At 36.0% G+C, this 22198-nt stretch overlaps 1 protein-coding gene across 1 annotated transcript in view; it reads right to left on the minus strand.

The window, feature by feature from the left end:
- Positions 1 to 22137, minus strand: part of LOC117317309 (dnaJ homolog subfamily C member 13-like) — a 78069-nt gene extending 55932 nt beyond the window's left edge. The window contains exons 1-22 of the mRNA XM_033872096.1: positions 22015 to 22137; positions 20689 to 20768; positions 19935 to 20010; positions 18275 to 18421; positions 16399 to 16440; positions 16069 to 16215; positions 14014 to 14067; positions 13200 to 13342; positions 12084 to 12243; positions 10146 to 10335; positions 9267 to 9332; positions 8693 to 8775; positions 7945 to 8117; positions 6929 to 7028; positions 6446 to 6553; positions 5924 to 6079; positions 5584 to 5640; positions 4303 to 4424; positions 2044 to 2119; positions 1590 to 1685; positions 940 to 1050; positions 426 to 554 (exon numbers count right to left, since the gene is read on the minus strand). Of these exons, the coding sequence (XP_033727987.1) occupies positions 426 to 554; positions 940 to 1050; positions 1590 to 1685; positions 2044 to 2119; positions 4303 to 4424; positions 5584 to 5640; positions 5924 to 6079; positions 6446 to 6553; positions 6929 to 7028; positions 7945 to 8117; positions 8693 to 8775; positions 9267 to 9332; positions 10146 to 10335; positions 12084 to 12243; positions 13200 to 13342; positions 14014 to 14067; positions 16069 to 16215; positions 16399 to 16440; positions 18275 to 18421; positions 19935 to 20010; positions 20689 to 20756 (2304 nt within the window). The 5' untranslated portion in view covers positions 20757 to 20768; positions 22015 to 22137. The remainder of the gene's footprint in view (positions 1 to 425; positions 555 to 939; positions 1051 to 1589; positions 1686 to 2043; positions 2120 to 4302; positions 4425 to 5583; positions 5641 to 5923; positions 6080 to 6445; positions 6554 to 6928; positions 7029 to 7944; positions 8118 to 8692; positions 8776 to 9266; positions 9333 to 10145; positions 10336 to 12083; positions 12244 to 13199; positions 13343 to 14013; positions 14068 to 16068; positions 16216 to 16398; positions 16441 to 18274; positions 18422 to 19934; positions 20011 to 20688; positions 20769 to 22014) is intronic.
- Positions 22138 to 22198: the final 61 nt, after the last annotated feature.

Genomic DNA, 22198 nt, shown 5'->3' on the forward strand with positions numbered 1-22198 from the left:
ACTTGAACTGTCAACTGTAAATCCAGACCACCCCGGAAACTTGTAACAAAACCTTAACCAACTGTTAGAGGGCAGACAGATGATGGACTGGATGGACAGCAAACAATAATAGGCTTATCGAAATTCAAGTAGTATAACAAAACTAATGTATAACCTTAAAGGTACGTTACAAGGACTCCATCCCATCTCATAGTGGCTATGTGAGGGTCTTAGCAAATTAATTCCTAAAACACTAAGAGACACATCTGTTTTCACATTTTGAGGATTAATGTGTCACTTTTTCTGTAATGTACATTAATTTAGATTTTAGGGATTTCAATACATTCATAACTTTTAACGCAAAATAACAGTTTTGAAAGTTTCACTTCCAGAAGTTGTGTATAAAACATGTGTGTCCTCTACACTGTTCCTTACAGATTGCCTACCTTGTAGTTCCAGATCAGGTTGGGTTTGGCGTGGTCTTTGTTGAAGCCATAATAAAACAATGGCCAATTCGCCTCACTCTTGATGCGCTGACGCCGCTTTCTTAGGGTGACTGGCTTCAAGTCATTTTGCTGTGATAGAATTAAAAGTAGGATTACAATTAACTAAATGTTTTGATACTAACATCACAATAACATGTGTCCATGAAGGCACGATGGAATTTTACCAAAACTTGTTGTGGAGGTAAAAGACCATAACACACTCATTAAAAATTTGGTTTCTGTTGTCACCACCCAAAATCTCAGTTTAACTTTGGTTTCTGTTGTCATCACCCAAACTCTCAGTTTAACTTTGGTTTCTGTTGTCATCACCCAAACTCTCAGTTAAACTTTGGTTTCTGTTGTCACCACCCAAACTCTCATTAAAACTTTGGTTTCTGTTGTCACCACCCAAACTCTCAGTTACACTTTGGTTTGTTGTTTTTAGGAAAGAGAGAATATTGCTGAGACAAAATACCTGTTTAGTTTTCTCAAGCCCGATCCGTGAACGCCAATGCTGTAGGAAGCCATCGATCTTCATCTCCACCATCAGGAGCTGGGGATTTTTCTTGTTCTTCTTCTGAATTTCCTAAAATCCAACAATTATAAGCCTTAACCATATGATCATCATCAAAACCTGATAATTTTAAACATTTTCCATAAGAACCCTCTCTTGATCTCCTCACCGGAGCCATTTTGAACCCTCTCTTTATGTCCTCACCGGAGCCATTTTGAACCCTATCTTGATCTCACCTGAGCCATTTTGACATTAAGAACCCTCTCTTTATATCCTCACCTGAGCCATTTTGAACCCTATCTTGATCTCACCTGAGCCATTTTGAACCCTATCTTGATCTCACCTGAGCCATTTTGACATTAAGAACCCTATCTTGATCTCACCTGAGCCATTTTGACATTAAGAACCCGCTCTTTATATCCTCACCTGAGCCATTTTGAACCCTCTCTTGATCTCCTCACCGGAGCCATTTTGAACCCTATCTTGATCTCACCTGAGCCATTTTGACATTAAGAACCCTCTCTTTATATCCTCACCTGAGCCATTTTGAACCCTCTCTTGATCTCACCTGAGCCATTTTGACATTAAGAACCCTCTCTTGATCTCCTCACCTGAGCCATTTTGACATTGTCCCTGATGTTGATTCTGTCCTCCTCTGAAGTTGGTACTGCATCTTCAGAGTCTAAAAATAGTAACAGACCGCTGGGCTGAAAGACAGAGTTTAAAACTACAATTAGCATATCCTTGGAGATCTTTACAACCTCGAAAGTATAACGAAGAAAGTTCAAACACCTTGGATAAGATATTTTTATTTTTTAAAAGATTTTAGAAACAGGCTTGATCGAACACAGCTACAAGTCAGCTATATAATTCACAGCTATGCCTATTACTGCTTTACAAAAAACATAAAAAAAAGTTTTTGATTATTTCCTGGAATGTATGAAACTTTTCAGATTTGTGAATTAATTAAAAATTTCTAATAAATAAAATCATCATATGCTTGAACCTATGTTTTACCAACTTTAGAGGTAAAATATTCAAAATGTTATAAATAAAATTTCTCACCAGAATGCGCCGAAGAAGTCCCATAGCCGTCGGATGTCCTGTCACCCAAAGTCCCACAAGATGTCGACTCAGCTGTCTATCAACAAATGACATTGGGGAAATGTTATAATGATAATAAAAACATGCTCAGTCAGACTCTGAAATGTCTTCTCCAATGACTGCCTATTACTAAACCCTGAATTAAATCACACATAGAGGTTCTACTGCTAGATGTAATGGGAGTGGAAGCCACTAATTCTCACTTTAGACCTTATCATCGGGCTTATTAACAGTAAATTCAGGAAAATGACGTTTGACTCTACTGGCTGTAAGATAAATTTGTGTCTGATTTGGGACCATAAATCACATGTATTCTTCAACCCCTTTGACAAAGCTATAAGTTATAACTAGAGAGGGCTCCCTCTGACAAAGCTATAAGTTATAATCCTAGGGAGGGCTCCCTCTGACAAAGTTATAAGTTATAACCCTAGAGAGGGCTCCCTCTGACAAAGCTATAAGTTATAACCCTAGGGAGGGCTCCCTCTGACAAAGCTATAAGTTATAACCCTAGGGAGGGCTCCCTCTGACAAAGTTATAAGTTATAACCCTAGGGAGGGCTCCCTCTGACAAAGCTATAAGTTATAACCCTAGAGAGGGCTCCCTCTGACAAAGCTATAACCCTAGGGAGGTCTCCCTCTGACAAAGTTATAAGTTATAACTCTAGAGAGGGCTCCCTCTGACAAAGCTATAACCCTAGGGAGGGCTCCCTCTGACAAAGCTATAAGTTATAACCCTAGGGAGGGCTCCCTCTGACAAAGTTATAAGTTATAACCCTAGGGAGGGCTCCCTCCGACAAAGCTATAAGTTATAACCCTAGGGAGGGCTCCCTCTGACAAAGTTATAAGTTATAACCCTAGGGAGGGCTCCTTCTGTCAAACTATAAGTTATAACCTTAGGGAGAGCTCCCTCTGACAAAGCTATAAGTTATAACCCTAGGGAGGGCTCCCTCTGACAAAGCTATAAGTTATAACCCTAGGGAGGGCTCCCTCTGACAAAGCTATAAGTTATAACCCTAGGGAGGGCTCCCTCTGACAAAGTTATAAGTTATAACCCTAGGGAGGGCTCCCTCTGACAAAGTTATAAGTTATAACCCTAGGGAGGGCTCCCTCCGACAAAGCTATAAGTTATAACCCTAGGGAGGGCTCCCTCCGACAAAGCTATAAGTTATAACCCTAGAGAGGGCTCCCTCCGACAAAGCTATAAGTTATAACTCTAGGGAGGGCTCCCTCCGACAAAGCTATAAGTTATAACCCTAGGGAGGGCTCCCTCCGACAAAGCTATAAGTTATAACCCTAGGGAGGGCTCCCTCTGACAAAGCTATAAGTTATAACCCTAGAGAGGGCTCCCTCTGACAAAGCTATAAGTTATAACCTTAGGGAGAGCTCCCTCTGACAAAGCTATAAGTTATAACCCTAGGGAGGGCTCCCTCTGACAAAGCTATAAGTTATAACCCTAGGGAGGGCTCCCTCTGACAAAGCTATAAGTTATAACCCTAGGGAGGGCTCCCTCTGACAAAGCTGTAAGTTATAACCCTAGGGAGGGCTCCCTCTGACAAAGCTATAAGTTATAACCCTAGGGAGGGCTCCCTCTGTCAAAGCTATAAGTTATAACCCTAGGGAGGGCTCCCTCTGACAAAGCTATAAGTTATTAATAGGGAGGGCTCCCTCTGACAAAGTTATAACCCTAGGGAGGGCTCCCTCTGTCAAAGCTATAAGTTATAACTAGGGAGGGCTCCCTCTGACAAAGTTATAACCCTAGGGAGGGCTCCCTCTGACAAAGCTATAAGTTATAACCCGAGGGAGGGCTCCCTCTGACAAAGCTATAAGTTATAACCCTAGGGAGGACTCCCTCTGACAAAGCTATAAGTTATAACCCTAGGGAGGGCTCCCTCTGACAAAGCTATAAGTTATAACCCTAGGGAGGGCTCCCTCTGACAAAGCTATAACTTAAAGTTAAAACCCCAGGGAGGGCTCCCTCTGACAAAGCTATAAGTTATAACCCTAGAGAGTGCTCCCTCTGACAAAGCTATAAGACATCTCTCTAGAGGTCTATTCCTCCTTACCTGTTGGTTAACATTCCACCGTCTGTACTTTGTGTAAACATGGCGGTGTGGAGATGTTTAGGGAGGGCCCCTTCTGACAAAGCTATAAGTTACAACCCTAGGGAGGGCTCCCTCTGACAAAGCTATAAGATATCTCTCTAGAGGTCTATTCCTCTTACCTGTTGGTTAACATTCGACCGTCTGTACTCTGTGTAAACATGGCAGTGTGGAGGTGTTTAGGGAGGGCCCCTTCTGACAAAGCTAACTCTTGCATCTTGGCTGCCGTTTCAGCATCTCCCTCCTGTCAATACAATAATCAATTTTCTTACACTTAATAGGATAACTGTTTTGTAATTTTGGTGATATTTTCTCTGTTTTGTTATTTTGGTGATATTTTCTCTGTTGTTTTGTTATTTTGGTGATATTTTCTCTGTGGTTTTGTTATTTTGGTGATATTTTCTCTGTTGTTTTGTTATTTTGGTGATATTTTCTCTGTTTTGTTATTTTGGTGATATTTTCTCTGTTTTGTTATTTTGGTGATATTTTCTCTGTTGTTTTGTTATTTTGGTTATATTTTCTCTGTGGTTTTGTTATTTTGGTTATATTTTCTCTGTTGTTGTTATTTTGGTGATATTTTCTCTGTTTTGTTATTTTGGTGATATTTTCTCTGTTGTTTTGTTATTTTGGTTATATTTTCTCTGTGGTTTTGTTATTTTGGTTATATTTTCTCTGTTGTTTTGTTATTTTGGTGATATTTTCTCTGTTTTGTTATTTTGGTGATATTTTCTCTGTTGTTTTGTTATATTTTTGGTTATATTTTCTCTGTTTTGTTATTTTGGTTATATTTTCTCTGTTGTTTTGTTATTTTGGTGATATTTTCTCTGTGGTTTTGTTATTTTGGTTATATTTTCTGTTGTTTTGTGGTTTTAGTGATATTTTCTCTGTTGTTTTGTTATTTTGGTGATATTTTCTCTGTTTTGTTATTTTGGTGATATTTTCTCTGTTGTTTTGTTATTTTAGTGATATTTTCTCTGTTTTGTTATTTTGGTGATATTTTCTGTTGTTTTGTTATTTTGGTGATATTTTCTCTGTTGTTTTGTTATTTTGGTGATATTTTCTCTGTTTTCTTATTTTGGTGATATTTTCTCTGTTTTGTTATTTTGGTGATATTTTCTGTTTTGTTATTTTGGTGATATCTTCTCTAACTTTCAAACTGATTGTATGTCTCTTAATACATGACAGAAATATTCTATATCATTAAATATTTTGTGTTTAGAAAAATTTATAAACACAAATTACACATGGTTCCTTTTCCTATCAATGTTTACCTTAAATTTTTCACCGCAAAAATCCTGGTCATGTTTATTATAAGTACACCTTCGAAATTGGTACAAAACCTACACAAATCCTGTTTATAATACCATCAGTTTTATCACAAGCCTGATAACATATGTCCTTACCTCAATGATAGCTTTCATTACAAGTCCTGATCCCTTCACAATAGCCATGGAAGGATGCTGAAAAATCATACAATAATTCTATTTATTAGTTGAACTTCACAAATCATCATTTGACTTACACTGCAGAGCTGTTAATTGAAAAATCTTTATCAACTGCTTAACATGCAATTTAAATTGTCCCATTAATGTAAATAATTGTCATTTATTCACTAAATTTACTAATAAAAGTTCTTGTAAAATCATCAGATAGGACCTGTATGATGTTAGTAAAACAATAACATATTAACTGCTTTGAAGTGAAAATTGCTACGTTTGACATTGATATTAAGAGATAGTATACCTGAAACAGCTTGAAGACAATTCGGCCATTCGCGGCAATCATTTCTAGTAACATATCAAAATGCCCGCCATCAGTCGTCTCGCTGTACGGTGCACAGAGGGAGAATGTGAGGAAGTCCAACATGGCCGATATCACCAATGCAGCAGTGTTGTGCACCTGCCATTAAAGTTGAAATTAGATCAAGGTCATTCAATTGAACAAACTTGGTAGCCCTTAATCTCATATAATTCACAATTTTGGTTGACCATTGGCCATGAAAAGTTTCTGCAAAATTTCATTAAAATTGGTTCAGGGGTTTCTAAGAAGAAGTCAAAAATGTTAATTGATACGGATGCATGACACACAACACATGACAAAATGCGATTAGAATTGGTCACTGGAGACTTGGTCACTGGAGACTAAGTGTCAAGTGACCTAAAAAGTCGTAAAATACCAGTCATACACATAAACAGTGTCCATTACACATAAACAGCGTTCATTACATATAAACGGCGTCAATTACACGTAAACGGTATCCCGTACCACATTTTCGTTGAACATTTCAAGCAGGGTCTTGAGGAATTTCTGCGATGACAGCAGTGAGTACTTATTCATTTGTTCTTGTCGTAGGTCATAGTCGTCGTGCATCGGCTGAAAACAACAGTGAAGAGATATAATAAATAAGTTACTTTAAATAGAGCAAATATCTAAATAACAGTTACTATGAATAGATCAAATATCTAAATAGGTTTACTATAAATAGATCTAAGATTTAAATAACATTTTCTATAAATAGATCAAAGGTCGTCTTCACAATCAAAGGGTTCACCAGAACTGCACATATCACATTTCTACTCTGTACTTAATTGGAATTAATCACAACTGTACAGTAAAACACAAACAAAGTGTACATACCACTTTACAGATGATAGAAACAATAACGTAAATACCTTAGATCTAAGGGCTGATATAGATATAAAAGTCTGGGTAAGCTAACTAGTAGCTGTGAGAAATTAATTATTTTACCTGCATGAGAGCACAGAGCATGTCAACAGCCGAATGTGTTACACCTGCGTCACTCCGCTTTAAAGCTTTAACCACTTTTAAACCAACTCTCTCACGCATCCTAAAATAAATGGCAAGAGGTCAATACATTCACTGTTGACAACTAGATTGTTTTTCACAATGTGTATCCTATTTGTGCACCTACAAATTTTTGAACAATTTACAAATCTTGGTGACCTACTTCCAAATTATGACGACCTACTTACAAATAAAAGTGACCTTCTTACAAATCATAGTGACCTACTTACAAATCAAAGTGACCAGTGGTGTAAAGATTCATCGATGCATTGTAATTTGTTGTATAGAATCGCAGAGTGGTGAATCGATGCTGCGTCTATCCATGATTTGTATTGTGATCCTTGAAAATTTGAACTTATTTCCCTTGACCAACGTTAGCTTACTTTTGAGGTAAACAACATGGCTGACAAGGCCATTCCTGCGGCTTATAAAGCTGCATGTTTGAGTTCTTTCAAATCCAAATTATCTAAATTCAAGAACTCTTTGTGGGAAAGAACTCTTTGTGGGAAACAGACAAAATGTATGTTTTTGTAACAAATGTAGACAAAGACTCTAATATTCTGGAAATACCACAAATACAAACATGTACAATAGAATACTAGATATCTGATAGGTCATGTTTCTCATATATCGCAATACGTATTGTAATGTGACCCCTGTATCATGACACGAATCATATCGCTACCCACCTTGCGATACACAGCTCTAATAGTGACCTACTTACATATCAAAGTGACCTACTTACAAATCATGGTGACCTACTTTAAAATCAAGGCAACCTACTTACAAATAGTAAACTACTTCAATAACATAGTGACCTACCTCTACAACATTGTTACCTACTTATATCACTGCGACCTATTTATAAAACACTGACTTATATCAGGGTTTAACCCACATTGAATTTCGTAGGTTTTCTATCATGTAAGCCGGAGTTCTATTTTGTCCTTGTGACCTACTTTGGTAAGTTTGTGAAGGCCTGGAAGCCAGCCTTTGAAGCCACCAATCGTCTGAGAGCATGAAATTGAGCTTCTAAACAAGCTGAAGGGATAGAGTTCTGGTCTCCCTCTCGGTCCAGTAAGCTCCCTAGGGCACCATTAATTAACTTTTCCTTATTCTCTGCAAACAGGCCCTGAAAATAGATTAAATATGTAAAAATCATTGCTTCTTAATATTTGACATTTTAGATCTGACATGAGCTTTGACCTCATTGAGAATTAACTGTTACCTATCACGACTTGACTTACATCCTGGGTAACGGCGTGAAGTAGTCCACTATAGGAGATATGAACTTTGACCTCATTGAGAATTAACTGTTACCTATCACGACTTGACTTACATCCTGGGTAACGGCGTGAAGTAGTCCACTATAGGAGATATGAACTTTGACCTCATTGAGAATTAACTGTTACCTATCACGGCTTGACTTACATCCTGGGTAACGGCGTGAAGTAGTCCACTATAGGAGATATGAACTTTGACCTCATTGAGAATTAACTGTTACCTATCACGGCTTGACTTACATCCTGGGTAACGGTGTGAAGTAGTCCACTATAGGAGATATGAACTTTGACCTCATTGAGAATTAACTGTTACCTATCACGACTTGACTTACATCCTGGGTAACGGCGTGAAGTAGTCCACTATAGGAGATATGAACTTTGACCTCATTGAGAATTAACTGTTACCTATCACGACTTGACTTACATCCTGGGTAACGGCATGAAGTAGTCCACTATAGGAGATATTACTGTTGAATCTGGCCACTGCTTCATCAAATGTCATTGTGACTGAAAAAAAATACAATACAGGTATTTTAACAGGTGATTTGAGGGAAAGAATCATATATAATCCTAATATATAAGTCCTACAAGTTTTTTGTGTTGCTATGGCTACCATTTGTTGCCTTAGCTTTAGCCTTGGCATTCTGATTGGTTGAGATTTGTTTCATACCTCTATGAAAAAAAATCTGAAAATGGCGCAAAAAATATGACATCACGATACGGCCATTGATGTTGCGTACTGATTTGTGAAAAAGAATCCCTTATAAGATCAGTTAAATGTTACATAACACATGTTTTAACTTTGAAAATCAATTTCGAAAATTAATTATAAGCATAGAATCTGATGTCAATCATTTTTCAGTTTCGTAGGGGTATGAGAAAAAAATTTGTTTGCAAACAATATTTCCTTCATACCCCAATGAAACAAAAAATTAACATCAATGCTTAAATAACATTAAACTTAAACTGCAGTAGACAAATATGGCCCTATTGGTTACCTGGTTGTATCATTAATTTTAAATGCTGGCTTTCCACTTCTTCATCCACAGGAACAGTGAAGGGACCTGTCGATAGATTGGTAAGATGATGGTCAGAGAAATAACACAATAATACAATACTATCTTATGGTTCTTTTGATACAAATAATTGTTACATCTTACACATCATTTAACTGATAAAGGAGCAGCTGGTTAACGTTGGTGTTAAACAATCTGTTACTCAGATGAAAAAGTATGCTTCTTTGGCTCAGAAGAAGAGCCAGAATTATCACCAGAGGCCCATGTTATATAAAATAAAGATGACACACAAAAAGTACTTGCATTAAAATTTGATGGGTGGTGGGAAAAATACCATTTTTCTTGTATTCTTTATACTAAATAAGTTTCAATATTCAATGAGTGGTGGTGTGAAGCCCCATTCTTCTAAGTAATCTTTATACAGGGCTTTTTCTGGGGGCTTTTTGGGGCCATTAATGGGCCCCATTGCCAATTGAAATTATTTTGCAAAATTCCCAAACCCAGTTTCCTTGTGAAAAAATCTTTCCTCATTAACCAAATTTCTTCCCAAAATGAGACAAAAGGCTCTTTCCCAAACCAGCAAGAAAAAAACCCTGCTATACTAAATATGTTTTATCCAATGAATATTTGATGTGAGGTCAAGTCTCTGATAAAATGCCTCCTACCCCTCCAACATGGATAATTTTGAAAGAATCTTTATGTTATATGTTCCATACCTTTAAACTTATTGTAACTTCATTTTCAAAATAAAAACCTACTGGTTCAACTTTGAACTGAAACAACATTTATTTCCTATGACTGTTATATTAAAGTATCCTTTCAAATCTTGTTGATTCCTCAACTCCTCATTATTTTACCAACCTAATCGAAAGCCTCGGTGTGTGAATGTCATTCTGACACAGACGTCACGGTTCCCGGAAGCTCTCACACCGTCCAGTAATGACGCTATCAACGCATCTCTGTCGGTGGAGAGGTATGTCCGTATTGCACCTTTTACATATTCTATACTAAACTTTTGTGGGTTTTCACTATCACGAATTATTGCAAAAATCTGAAAGAAAAAATAATAATCAAATATTAAAAAAAAATTTTGAATCATGACTTTTCATTTCTAAACAATAAATCCGGAAATATTCATCTTTGTACTGCAATTCTCATAAATCTTTAAAATAAAATGAAGTTCCTAAATTTACTACCTGGTAACTGATATCAAAATGTTTTTTTCATCAAGTCTGCTACAAATTTCAAGGATGGATGAGAGATATTAATGTATGGATGAGAGACATATAGATGAGATATATTTTATGGATGAGAGATGTATAGTGAGAGATAATTGTATGAATAAGAAATATTGTATGAGATGTTGTGTGGTGAAAAATGTTGTATGGATGAGAGATATTGTATAGATGAGAGATGTACGGTGACAGATGTTGTATGGATGAGAGATATTCTATGGATGAGAGATATTGTATGAATGAGAGATGTTGTGTGGTGAGAAATGTTGTATGGATTAGAAATATTGTATAGATGAGAGATGTTGTATGGATGAGAGATGTTGTATGGATGAAAGATGTTGTATGGATGAGAGATATTGTATAGATGAGAGATGTTGTACGGTGAGAGATGTTGTATAGTGAGAGATATTGTTTGAATAAGAAATATTGTACGGTGACAGATGTTGTATGGATGAAAGATATGGTATGAATGAGAGATGTTGTATGGTGAGAAATGTTGTATGGATTAGAGATATTGTATGGATGACAGATGTTGTATGGATGAAAGATATTGTATGGCTGAGAGATGTAGTACGGTGAGAGATGTTGTATAGATGAGAGATGTACGGTGACAGATGTATGGATGAAAGATATTGTATGGATGATAGATGTTGTATGGATGAGAGATGCTGTATGGATGAGAGATGTATGGATGAGAGATGTTGTATGGTGAGAGATGTTGTATGGATGAGAGATGTTGCATGGATGAGAGATGCTGTATGGATGAGAGACGTATGGATGAGAGATGTTGTATGGTGAGAGATGTTGTATGGATGAGAGATGTTGCATGGATGAGATATGTTGTATGGATGAGAGATATTGTATAATAGATGAGAGATGTTGCATGGATGAGAGATGCTGTATGGATGAGAGATGTATGGATGAGAGATGTTGTATGGTGAGAGATATTGTATGGATGAGAGATGTATAGTGAGAGATATTGTATAGATGAGAGATGTTGTATGGTGAGAGATGTTGTATGGATGAAAGATGCTGTATGGTGAGAGATGTTGTATGGATGAAAGATGTTGTATGGTGAGAGATATTGCATGGATGAGATATGTTGTATGGATGAGAGATATTGCATAGATGAGAGATGTTGTATGGATGAGAGATGTTGTATGGATGAAAGATGTTGTATGGTGAGAGATATTGCATGGATGAGATATGTTGTATGGATGAGAGATATTGTATAGATGAGATTTTATTTGGTGAGAGATGTATGGATGATAGATACTGTATGGATAAGAGATATTGTAAGGATGAGAAATATTTATCGGATGAGAGAAGATATTGTACCAAACAAAAATGATGATGGATCAGATATCCTATGGATGAGAGATGTTTTAGCGGGGTTTGTACAGATGACTGATGAGAGATGTATATAGATGAGAGGCCTTGTATGGATGAGATATATTGCATGGATGAGAGATATTGTACGAATAAGTGATGTTGTATGGATGAGATATTGTATGGATCAGAGATGTTTTATGGATGAGGGGTATGATACAAATGACATACTTACATCACAGAGGGGTTTACAAGTGACCACATTGTATGTAGCGGGATCTCTCTCTACCATACATGTCTCTGATAAACACAGAGTTCGCCGCACATTGTCATTGTGACGTGGTGATATCTTCTGTACCACAAATTCTGCATATGATGTCAGCGCTTCATCAGTACTGGAAAAATGGATCAGCAAGACATTTAGCTACTTCTTCCAATTGAAATAAATTTATTCTCATATAGATAAATATTATCCATCAGGTAAAAAGGCATTTTAATACAAATTATTTGTATCATTTGTATCAACGTACAATATCATTATGGCAGAGTATATGTTTATTCTGTCATAAGCGTGAACTAAAAGTTAAATTTAACGGAAATCATTCAATTTGCTGTTATTTTCATTTCTTTTAAAAGATGAAAACAATTGGGTTGAGATATCCCTGTCCTAAGAACAGGCCAATGTAAGATTATATTAATCACATCACTCCTATTAAATATGGGAATATAACTTAATTCATTTCTTTGTAAGACAGCAGTTCAATTTCAACTCAAGTGAGGCTGTTTTTTTTTCTCCACAGAGACAATCATGCGATGTTATTGTGACATCATAAACAATTTATGACATCACAATTATGTTATTACATGTCTCCCGAATACTGATGATATTTCCGTATCATATAGTAGAAGAGGTCAGTTTTAAGTGATACAGGGTAATTTGGGAACACTGGCCTAACAATAATACTTTTTAGACGGGTATACCGATAGATTTTTAGAAAATCTCCCCATTATAATTATTATGATACAGCAGCCTTACTAATTGAGGATAGAATCAGTTGTTGGTAAAATGTTTAGAGCAGCACCATCTCTTTATAATATAATACAGCACCATCTCTTTATAATATACTACAGCACCATCTCTTTATAATATACTACAGCACCATCTCTTTATAATATACTACAGCACCATCTCTTTATAATATAATACAGCACCATCTCTTTATAATATAATACAGCACCATCTCTTTATAATATAATACAGCACCATCTCTTTATAATATAATACAGCACCATCTCTTTATAATATAATACAGCACCATCTCTTCATAACACCTTTGTCTCCATCACCCACCTGTGTTTTCCCATCCGGTTGAGGATGAACTGTTGGAATGTTATCGGTTCCCGACGCTGTTTTACAGCTATTCCAACATAAGCTGCAGCCGATTCCATCACATGCTTAATTAGTTCATCTTTCTGCTCCAGAGCAAAGAGGTGCTACAATGGAAGTTACAAATTATATAATAACATCTTTCTATTCCTACTCTTTTATAACCCAAGAGGTGTCACCATGAAGACAACTGAGAAATTATAAGAACTTTCCCTTGTTTTTGTATCAAAGTGGTGTTAGAAGAGAGGTAACCTCATATTATACAACATCTATCAACCAATTTCTTTTAAATTATCTTAAAATGAAACAAACATTTTATTTATAGAAAGGTTTTTGTGATTACAAAGGTTTTTTTTTTGGTGAACACGGAATCAAGAGTCTTCATTTATGTAATACAGAATTTATTTATAGTTTAAAGGTAAAAACTGTCATTATGTAATTTTGCCTTCAGTTTGTTAACTTCACTGGAAGCCACTAGGGGCTATTCCAGTAAAATATCTACCGTACAGGAGGACTCTAGGTTTGTTAAATTGGAATGATTTAATTCAATTGGAGATTTTGATAAGAGTCATTTTCTCAAGTACCCACTGGGCATACAATTTCTCTATATCTAGACTCCTCCCGTCAGATAAATAGCAGCCCTAACTAAAACTTGAAATATTAACATCAGAGATTAGCTGAGATGACACAAGACTGCCAAATCTTAATGCATCATCAATTCTATAATTACAACATGGTATTATCATGACTTTATTGGAAATGTATAGATTGTACACACCAATCGGCTGAACCCGCCATGGATGATTGCCACTCCACCAGGGTAATCGGTCACCTGTGATTAAAGATAACAAACTTATCTAATATTACATCATTATGAACCATATTCCTGTAATTAGCTTTAACCCTTTGCCACATGCAGGTTATAACACTTCAGCACTCTGTGCCAATAGTGCAAAGATACATTGTTGCAATGCAACATTATTGCGCTGACTGAAATGTACATACACCATCTCAATGGCAGTTTTTGAGAAATTAAGCTTTGTTTTGATTAATTTTTCTAAACCTAATTTTGAAAGTGAAATAGTTGTTTTAGACATTTTTAGTAAGTTACAATTATGTTCAGAATTTCTTAAATTTTAATTCTGTGCTATTTTCTTTATAAAACCAACAACACATAACCACGAAATCAGCTGTATACAAACAGAACAGACAAATTTCAAAATATTTTGACAATGTAATTTATAATTCATTGAATTCCTGTACATGAAATGATTCAACATTAACTCCCAAATGAAACAAACTGAATTTTCAAAGTTTTCACAAGAATATTTCAACAGTTCAGGCTTAAGCCTAGAATATTTTATATCCGATGTCGCGACGAAGGAATGTGTATCCGACCATTTTGGGTCAAATCTACCTTCGTTTTTCAAATGCCAGCGAGCGTAGTTATTAGTGTATCGAGCTATGGTGGAAAACTGATTCTCATTGAAGAAAAGGTAGAAATAATCAATGGGACTTGCAGTATCAATATCAAAAGTTTCTGGAAGTACTGGCCCCGTTTCCCTAACAAAATCATTTACTGTGATCGGCGAAAAATCTTGGTCAACATTACCTAATGGCGGCGGTACAACTAGTCGCCGTTCGTCCTCATTTTTGGACTCGTTATCTGTTGACAGTTCATTTAGAGCATCGTTAAGATCAATATCAGACTCAATGTATTCAGGTCCAAAGCCATCGAACTCTAAATTATCAACTTCGTCGTCAAAAATGTCGCGCAAAATCGTAGCCACAGCCGCCATTACGCCTCGTTGTTGTCACACTTTTCTACACTCATGACTCACACTTTCTAGGTTAATTTATTCAAAAACTTTCGTATGAATGACGTGTACAAATCTGATTGGTCGATGCATTGATATCTTCTTAAAATAGTATCAGGGATTTCCAGATAGGTGTCGCTTTCAATCACGGGATTTTCCATGTCTAAGTTTACCGAACCGGCATGGCGTCGAGAGGCGCTTACATTGAGATAACGTAGAGGCGTCGAGAAGCGCTTACATGGAGATAATGCAGAGGCGTCGAGAAGCGCTTACATGTGGCAAGGGGTAAAGGCGTCCAGAGGCGCTTACATGTGGCAAAGGGTTAATAGATTCAACACATAATTTCTAAGTCAAAATGAGAGGGAAGGCTTACTGTATAACAACGGAAAACGTATTCATCGAAATGAATTTAAACAAAAGGTGTGGACTTACTGCATGATAAAAACTGAGCTTGTATTGAATCATTATAATAGATCACATCTTTAGGAAAGTGTATTTAATGTACTGTAAATGTGGTTATTTTTGTAGGGTTTATTTCACGATTTTGATATGTAAACTCTATAAGTGGGGGTCAGTTTCGCGACCGATCCAACGATCTGTATTTCGAGATTAGGCAAATTGGTATCAAAATAATACACAAGGGGGGATTTCGATGTAAAATGGACTCCGTGTAATCAGTGTAAATTTCCCCTCTCATAAATTTCCACATTTACAGTAAACATTTAGGCGACATGCAGATCACTGAGGAAGGTCTTCTTATTCTCAAAACAAAATGAATTTACAATGACTGGTACATCCATAGAGCAGAAACAGGCATTAAAAGGGTTAATTCTAAATCATATTGTGAAAATATACACATTTACTATTTAGGAAGTCATAAAATCAATGAAAAATAAATATTACATTACGAAAAGTGAAAGCATATATTAAGTATATTAGTATGCTATGATAAATATATGGAAAGTGAAAGCAGGTCTTGATCTCCTGTAAATTTATGTTTTAGAAATGGGAGGTACCTGGGTAAGTCCCTCCATGTCTTTGTACAAGTATGAACACAGTGTTTTGTTGCTGGATGGGTCAATCTGATCCAGTGACCCTGGGTTGACCTCTAGAATCACAGGGACACGGCTTTCCGACCAGTGGCATTTGTAAGCATTGAATCTCTGTCAAATGAAAATTAAAAGTTTAAAACTGTAACATAAAAATATTGTGATTACAATTTTCAAATGTAGGCAATTATGACTAAAATTTAATCATTGATTATAATAATCAATAATAATGAAATCAATAAACATTTTTGAAAACGATACTTAACTATGTTTTCAAAATTTTAACACAATGCTCACCTTTATTGTTTTGCTAACTTCAGCAAATTTGTTCCGAAATTTCTGTAGAATAAAAAAGAAAACGTAAATAAATCTGTTCCAAATATCTTGAAGTTTAAAAATTAGTTTCTTATCTTTTCAGTGTAAGTCATAGTCTAGATAGTCAAAATATTGGGTATTTATTAAAACTGTGACATAGTTCAACTCAGAAACAATATCAATCATATCAATACATGAAATGATGTATGTAAATTGCAATTGTCAGTCAGGGCCAACATATGCATGCCATCAAACTATCATCCCATGCTGACAATGTTTACAAAATTAGAATGAATTCCAAAACAAATAAAACAAATAAAAGTAAAAAATGTTATTTCCCTATATAAACTATAGTAAAGTTTACCCCCGCCCCAGGGGCAAACTTGAGACCCCAGGGTCATAAAATTCACAATTTTGGTAAAGCACCTTCAGACCCTGCCATCTATGAAGTGTATTTGATTCTATCATATCTGAGAGTAGAGAAGAAGATTTTTTAAATTTCAGTCAATTTGGCCCTTTTAAGCCCTGCCCATCAGCCCCTGGGGGTCAGTCAGGGCCAACATGTGAATGCCATCAAACTGTCATCCCATGCTGACAATGGTTACAAAATTAGAATGAATTCCAATAGAAATAAAACAAATAAAAGTCAAAAATGTTATTTCCCTATATAAACTATAGTAAAGTTTATCCCCACCCCAGGGGCAAACTTGAGATCCCAGGGTCATGAAATTAACAATTTTGGTTAAGAACCTTCAAACCCAGCCACCTATGAAGTGTATTTGATTCTATCATATCTGAGAGTAGAGAAGAAGATTTGTGAAATTTCAGTCAATTTGGCCCTTTTTAGCCCCGCCCATCAGCCCCTGGGGGTCAGTCAGGGCCAACATGTGCATGCCATCAAACTGTCATCCCATGCTGACAATGTTTACAAAATTAGAATGAATTCCAAAACAAATAAAACAAATAAAAGTAAAAAATGTTATTTCCCTATATAAACTATAGTAAAGTTTACCCCCGCCCCAGGGGCAAACTTGAGATCCCAGGGTCATGAAATTAACAATTTTGGTTAAGAACCTTCAAACCCAGCCACCTATGAAGTGTATTTGATTCTATCATATCTGAGAGTAGAGAAGAAGATTTGTGAAATTTCAGTCAATTTGGCCCTTTTTAGCCCCGCCCATCAGCCCCTGGGGGTCAGTCAGGGCCAACATGTGCATGCCATCAAACTGTCATCCCATGCTGACAATGGTTACAAAATTAGAATGAATTCCAATAGATAAAAAATAAATTAAAGTCAAAAATGTGATTTCCCTATATAAACTATAGTAAAGTTTACCCCCTCCCCAGGGGCAAACGTGAAACCCCTGGGTCATGAAATTTACAATTTTGGTAAAGCACCTTAAGACCCTTCCATCTATGAAGAGTGTTTGATTCCAGCATATCTGAGAGTAGAGAAGAAGATTTTTGAAGTTTTAGTCAATTTGACCCTTATTGGCCCCGTCCCTCAAGCCCCTGGGGGGTGGGGACCATATAATTTACAATTTTGGTTGACCTTTAGCCATAGAAGCTTCCTGCCAAATTTCATAGAATTTGGTTTGTGGGTTTTGGAGAAGAAGTCGAAAATGTAAATTGTTTACGGACGCACGACGGACGACGGACGACGACGGACAAAAGGGGATTAGAATAGGTCACTTGAGACTTTGTCTCAGGTGACCTAAAAATTAAAAATATCAATGTAATTTACCTCAATGAACCCCAAAAAACTGATTCCTATTTTGTCTTTAACAGACTCATCAAGTCCTCAAATAAAATTACTTTTGATTCAGTATGAGATGCACAAACTCCAACCTCTACCTACCAATGCTTCAGTGAGGAGATCTGGCCGGTGATCTGTGGAGAATTTCATTGAGTCAGTCTTCTTACCCTTCTTCATGGTAATAATGAACTCATTGTTGGTCGGGGCCCTCACATTGGGAGCAATACTTATGAACTCCTCATACGACCACTAAAAATAAACATCAAAACATGAGTTTTCCTTTTTCTGCACTATAATAAATATTTGTCATTTTAAGATACTTTAGTTTTAAAAGCACCATTACCTCAATAACATATTATCTCTTAGTCTAATTAGTATTTTTTATCCAAGAATTTTCTGTTTCCTTGAAAACAAAATATTACAATTACACCTTTCTCTTGACCCTGATCATGATTTTTGTGTCCCCAGAATTATTTTTTAACCTCTACCTTCAGTTTAACTTTGTGGTTGACTTCCGACACAGCTAGATAACAGGTGCTCTAACGAATGCCCTGTTTAATGGTAGTTGACCTATCATCTAAACCACCAGAAAACATGAGGCCCAGGGGGGCTTAACTGCCACTTGAGTTCTGATGCATATATATATACTGATAGATGATATTTTGCTTTTAAACAAACATCAAACACATCTCAGCCCTTTGACCTTAACAGAAGGCAAAGGTCATTCATTTGAACAAACTTAGTAAGTCTTCCTCCCAATATGCTACTGGCCAAATATCGTGACCCTGTGCTTCTTGGCTATTGAGAAGAAGTTGTTAATTTTTCTTTTAAAAATCATTTGACCCCTGTGACCTTGAAAGTAGAGCAGGTCATTATTTTGAATACAGTTTGTAGCCCTTGACCCAGGCAGGCCCTGGGCATCTTGGTTATTGGGAAGATGTTGTTTGAAGATATTAAGTCATTTCACCCCCCAAAACATTGAAAGTAGGTCAAGGTCATTGATTTGAACAAACTTTATAGCCTTTCATCCAAGCATGCTACTGGCCCAATATCGTGACTCTTTGCTCTTGGTTAATACAAGGAAGTCTTTAGAAGTTTTTTTGTACATTTGACCCTGTGATCTTGCAAATAGGTCACCATCTGACTTAGAAAATAGGTCACCTTCATTAATCAAAGCATGCTACTGTCTGAATATCATGGCCTGGGCCTCTTGGATATTGAGAAGAATTCTTTTAATGATTTAAGTCATTTGACCCCGAGACCTTGGAAGTAGGTGAAGGTCATTCATTTGAACAAACTGTGTACAATGCAGCCATTTGTCTCATGGCCCATGTGCCTCCTGATCACTACTAAGAAGAACTTGCTTAAAATATTTTAGTAAATTTGACCCATATGACCTTGAAAATAAGTCAAGGTCATCCATTAAGCACACATGGTTACCCTTCATCCCAGCATGCTATAGCTCCAATACCATGGCCATGTGTCTCTTAGTCATTGAGAAGAAGTCATTGGAAGATTTTAAGTCATTTGACCCATGTGACACCAAAAGTAGGTCAAGGTCATTGATATTGATTTGAATAAACTTTGTGACCCTTCATTCCAGCATGCTACTAGATTGATATTATAACATTGTGCCCCTTGGTTATTGAAAAGTGAAATATATCAATTGTTTACGACACACAACGGACAACGCTGCACAAATAGTGATCGCAATAGGTTACTTGAAACTTTAAGTTGCCATAGGATTTCAGTGTTGACTTGCCTGGTTAGTGACCTCCAAAGTCTGAGGGTTGTATGTTGTGATCCCAAGTGTTCCAACAGAGAAAATCCTTTTGTATCTGGAAATGTATTGATAAAGTTACAAATTCATTTGAAAACAAGTTTCTGATATCACATTAAAAGTTTCAAAATCCCAATGAATTTCATGTTTAATGCTGTATGAAAGCAAAATGTTATTTACAATATCAGAAATAAAAACTTGTGGTTTGAAAACTTTCTCAACATATACTATTCTATTGTATCCTGAAAACAAATTGATGGAATGATAAATTTATTTAGAAATAGATAATAGTCAATATAGAAATAGATAATTGTCAATTTAATTTTAATGATTGAACAGAATTTCCTTTAATCCTTAATGCTGTTTGAAACCCTTATAAAGTCATTGTACAACAACGGATAAAAAGGTATTTTCTTTAGATAAAATTCAGCGTAAACAGGTAAGTATTAATGTGATGTATTCAACCTAATTAGCATATACATGTATACCTGCCCCTATGAGTGCACTTGACCTTTTCTCAGGTGAAGAGGATGGGTGTGCTAATTGATACTTATAACACTGATCTACCAATGTAATCTTCAGTCTTTTTACCAAAGACTTTGTATTGTTTTCTCCACATAACGACATTTCCCCATCCACTATCCCTGTACATGGTTTAAGCATACCACTTTTGTGTTATTGTAAGCGCAGGCCACTTATTAGATTGAATATGGTATATATGATTTATCATACTTACTTCCCTTTCCATGAGTGCTTCGTTATGAAATAGCAAGCTAAATCCTTGTTATCCTTCATGGAACCCATTTTGCGGGATTTCTGAAACAAAATAAACAGTCAGATTAAAATATTTTAACACTAACGATACAGGTAAACGTTAATACAACAAAAATTATATCTAAAGACAAGGCACATGTGGATCCAGGTAATTCAATAACTCTCACTACTGGAATCATTGGATATAATTTTCTTTGTTTTCTCATTCGCTATATGTCAGTGTAACAATAGTCTGCATTATTCTAATAATTTAATCAATCGTTATTATATAACTCCTAAATTTAGACAACAGCAGATGACTGATCATCAAATATTAATAAATCTATTATCAAAAAATGATTTATATTGGTGTAATTAGATTTCTTGGTATAATAAAGAATGATTTGCTTAATATAACAATTTTATTCATTTTGTCAAAATGTAAAAGGAGTGTGAGTAAATAAGCCATTCAAAAGATAAACACCTGTATACATTGTGTAAATAATAATCTTTATCAGATTGTTCCGTTATATTTAGCTGATAGTCGGATTATATTACCTGCGTTAAATGTAACCACTGATTTAGGTCAAGTATACTAAAATGACAAGTATCAATACCAGTCCCACAACTGATTGCTCAAGCGACAAGTTATCCCACTGCAATATAGTCTGAATACAAATTGTGTGACAGTCCTTTTTGACATGATATTCTTACCAGAGGTGTCTTGACTGATGGGCCTTACATGGCTACTCAATAAATGTTGCAGCAAAAAATGTCAATTTCTTTTTTTTCGCTACAACAGTAGCTCGACCGAACACAGAAAAGTATGAAACCGAAAGCGGTCTGAAAGAGTGCAGTTCTGTATAGGTTTCTAACACAGACACCTAATGTATACAGATTTTTGTTGCTCAAATGCAAAACACAAGCAGAATTCATAGAACACAGAGAGCAATGAGGCACAGTATTTGTTTTTATATTTTCCTGAACATGCAAATTAGAAAGCAAATTTTCGTGATGACGAATCGTTCAATTTCGTTTTCTCTGAATATTGAAATGGAGGATAAATTGTCTTATTTTACACTTTTGGTACGAGTTTTTATGCAAGGGACTTATTTATTTCGCCATCACTGATAGTTGGACTTTAATGTTACTTTAGTAAAATACGACGCGATCTTCTGGTGATACACATATGTGTGTAAGGGGGAGGGGTCCACTATGACATGAAGTAGAACTATCAGAATACACTTCCTTGATGTTCAAATCAAATCAAATAAGCAATGTTTTATCATCAAAATTCATCATTACTTACACTTAAGATTAACACAACTTCATTCAAGATAGTCTTAAAGTTGCAAACAATCAATATTCATTGCCAAAATTCGGCTCAATCTCTTCGTACAACATCATAAGTTTCGCCGAACTAGGTGGCTGCCATGTTGATATTTCTTATAGTTCCGGTCATGCGCGTGACTACTCCCACTTGTATTTTCGAA

This window comes from Pecten maximus, chromosome 19, assembly GCF_902652985.1.
Source record: "Pecten maximus chromosome 19, xPecMax1.1, whole genome shotgun sequence".
Lineage (NCBI taxonomy): Eukaryota > Metazoa > Mollusca > Bivalvia > Pectinida > Pectinidae > Pecten > Pecten maximus.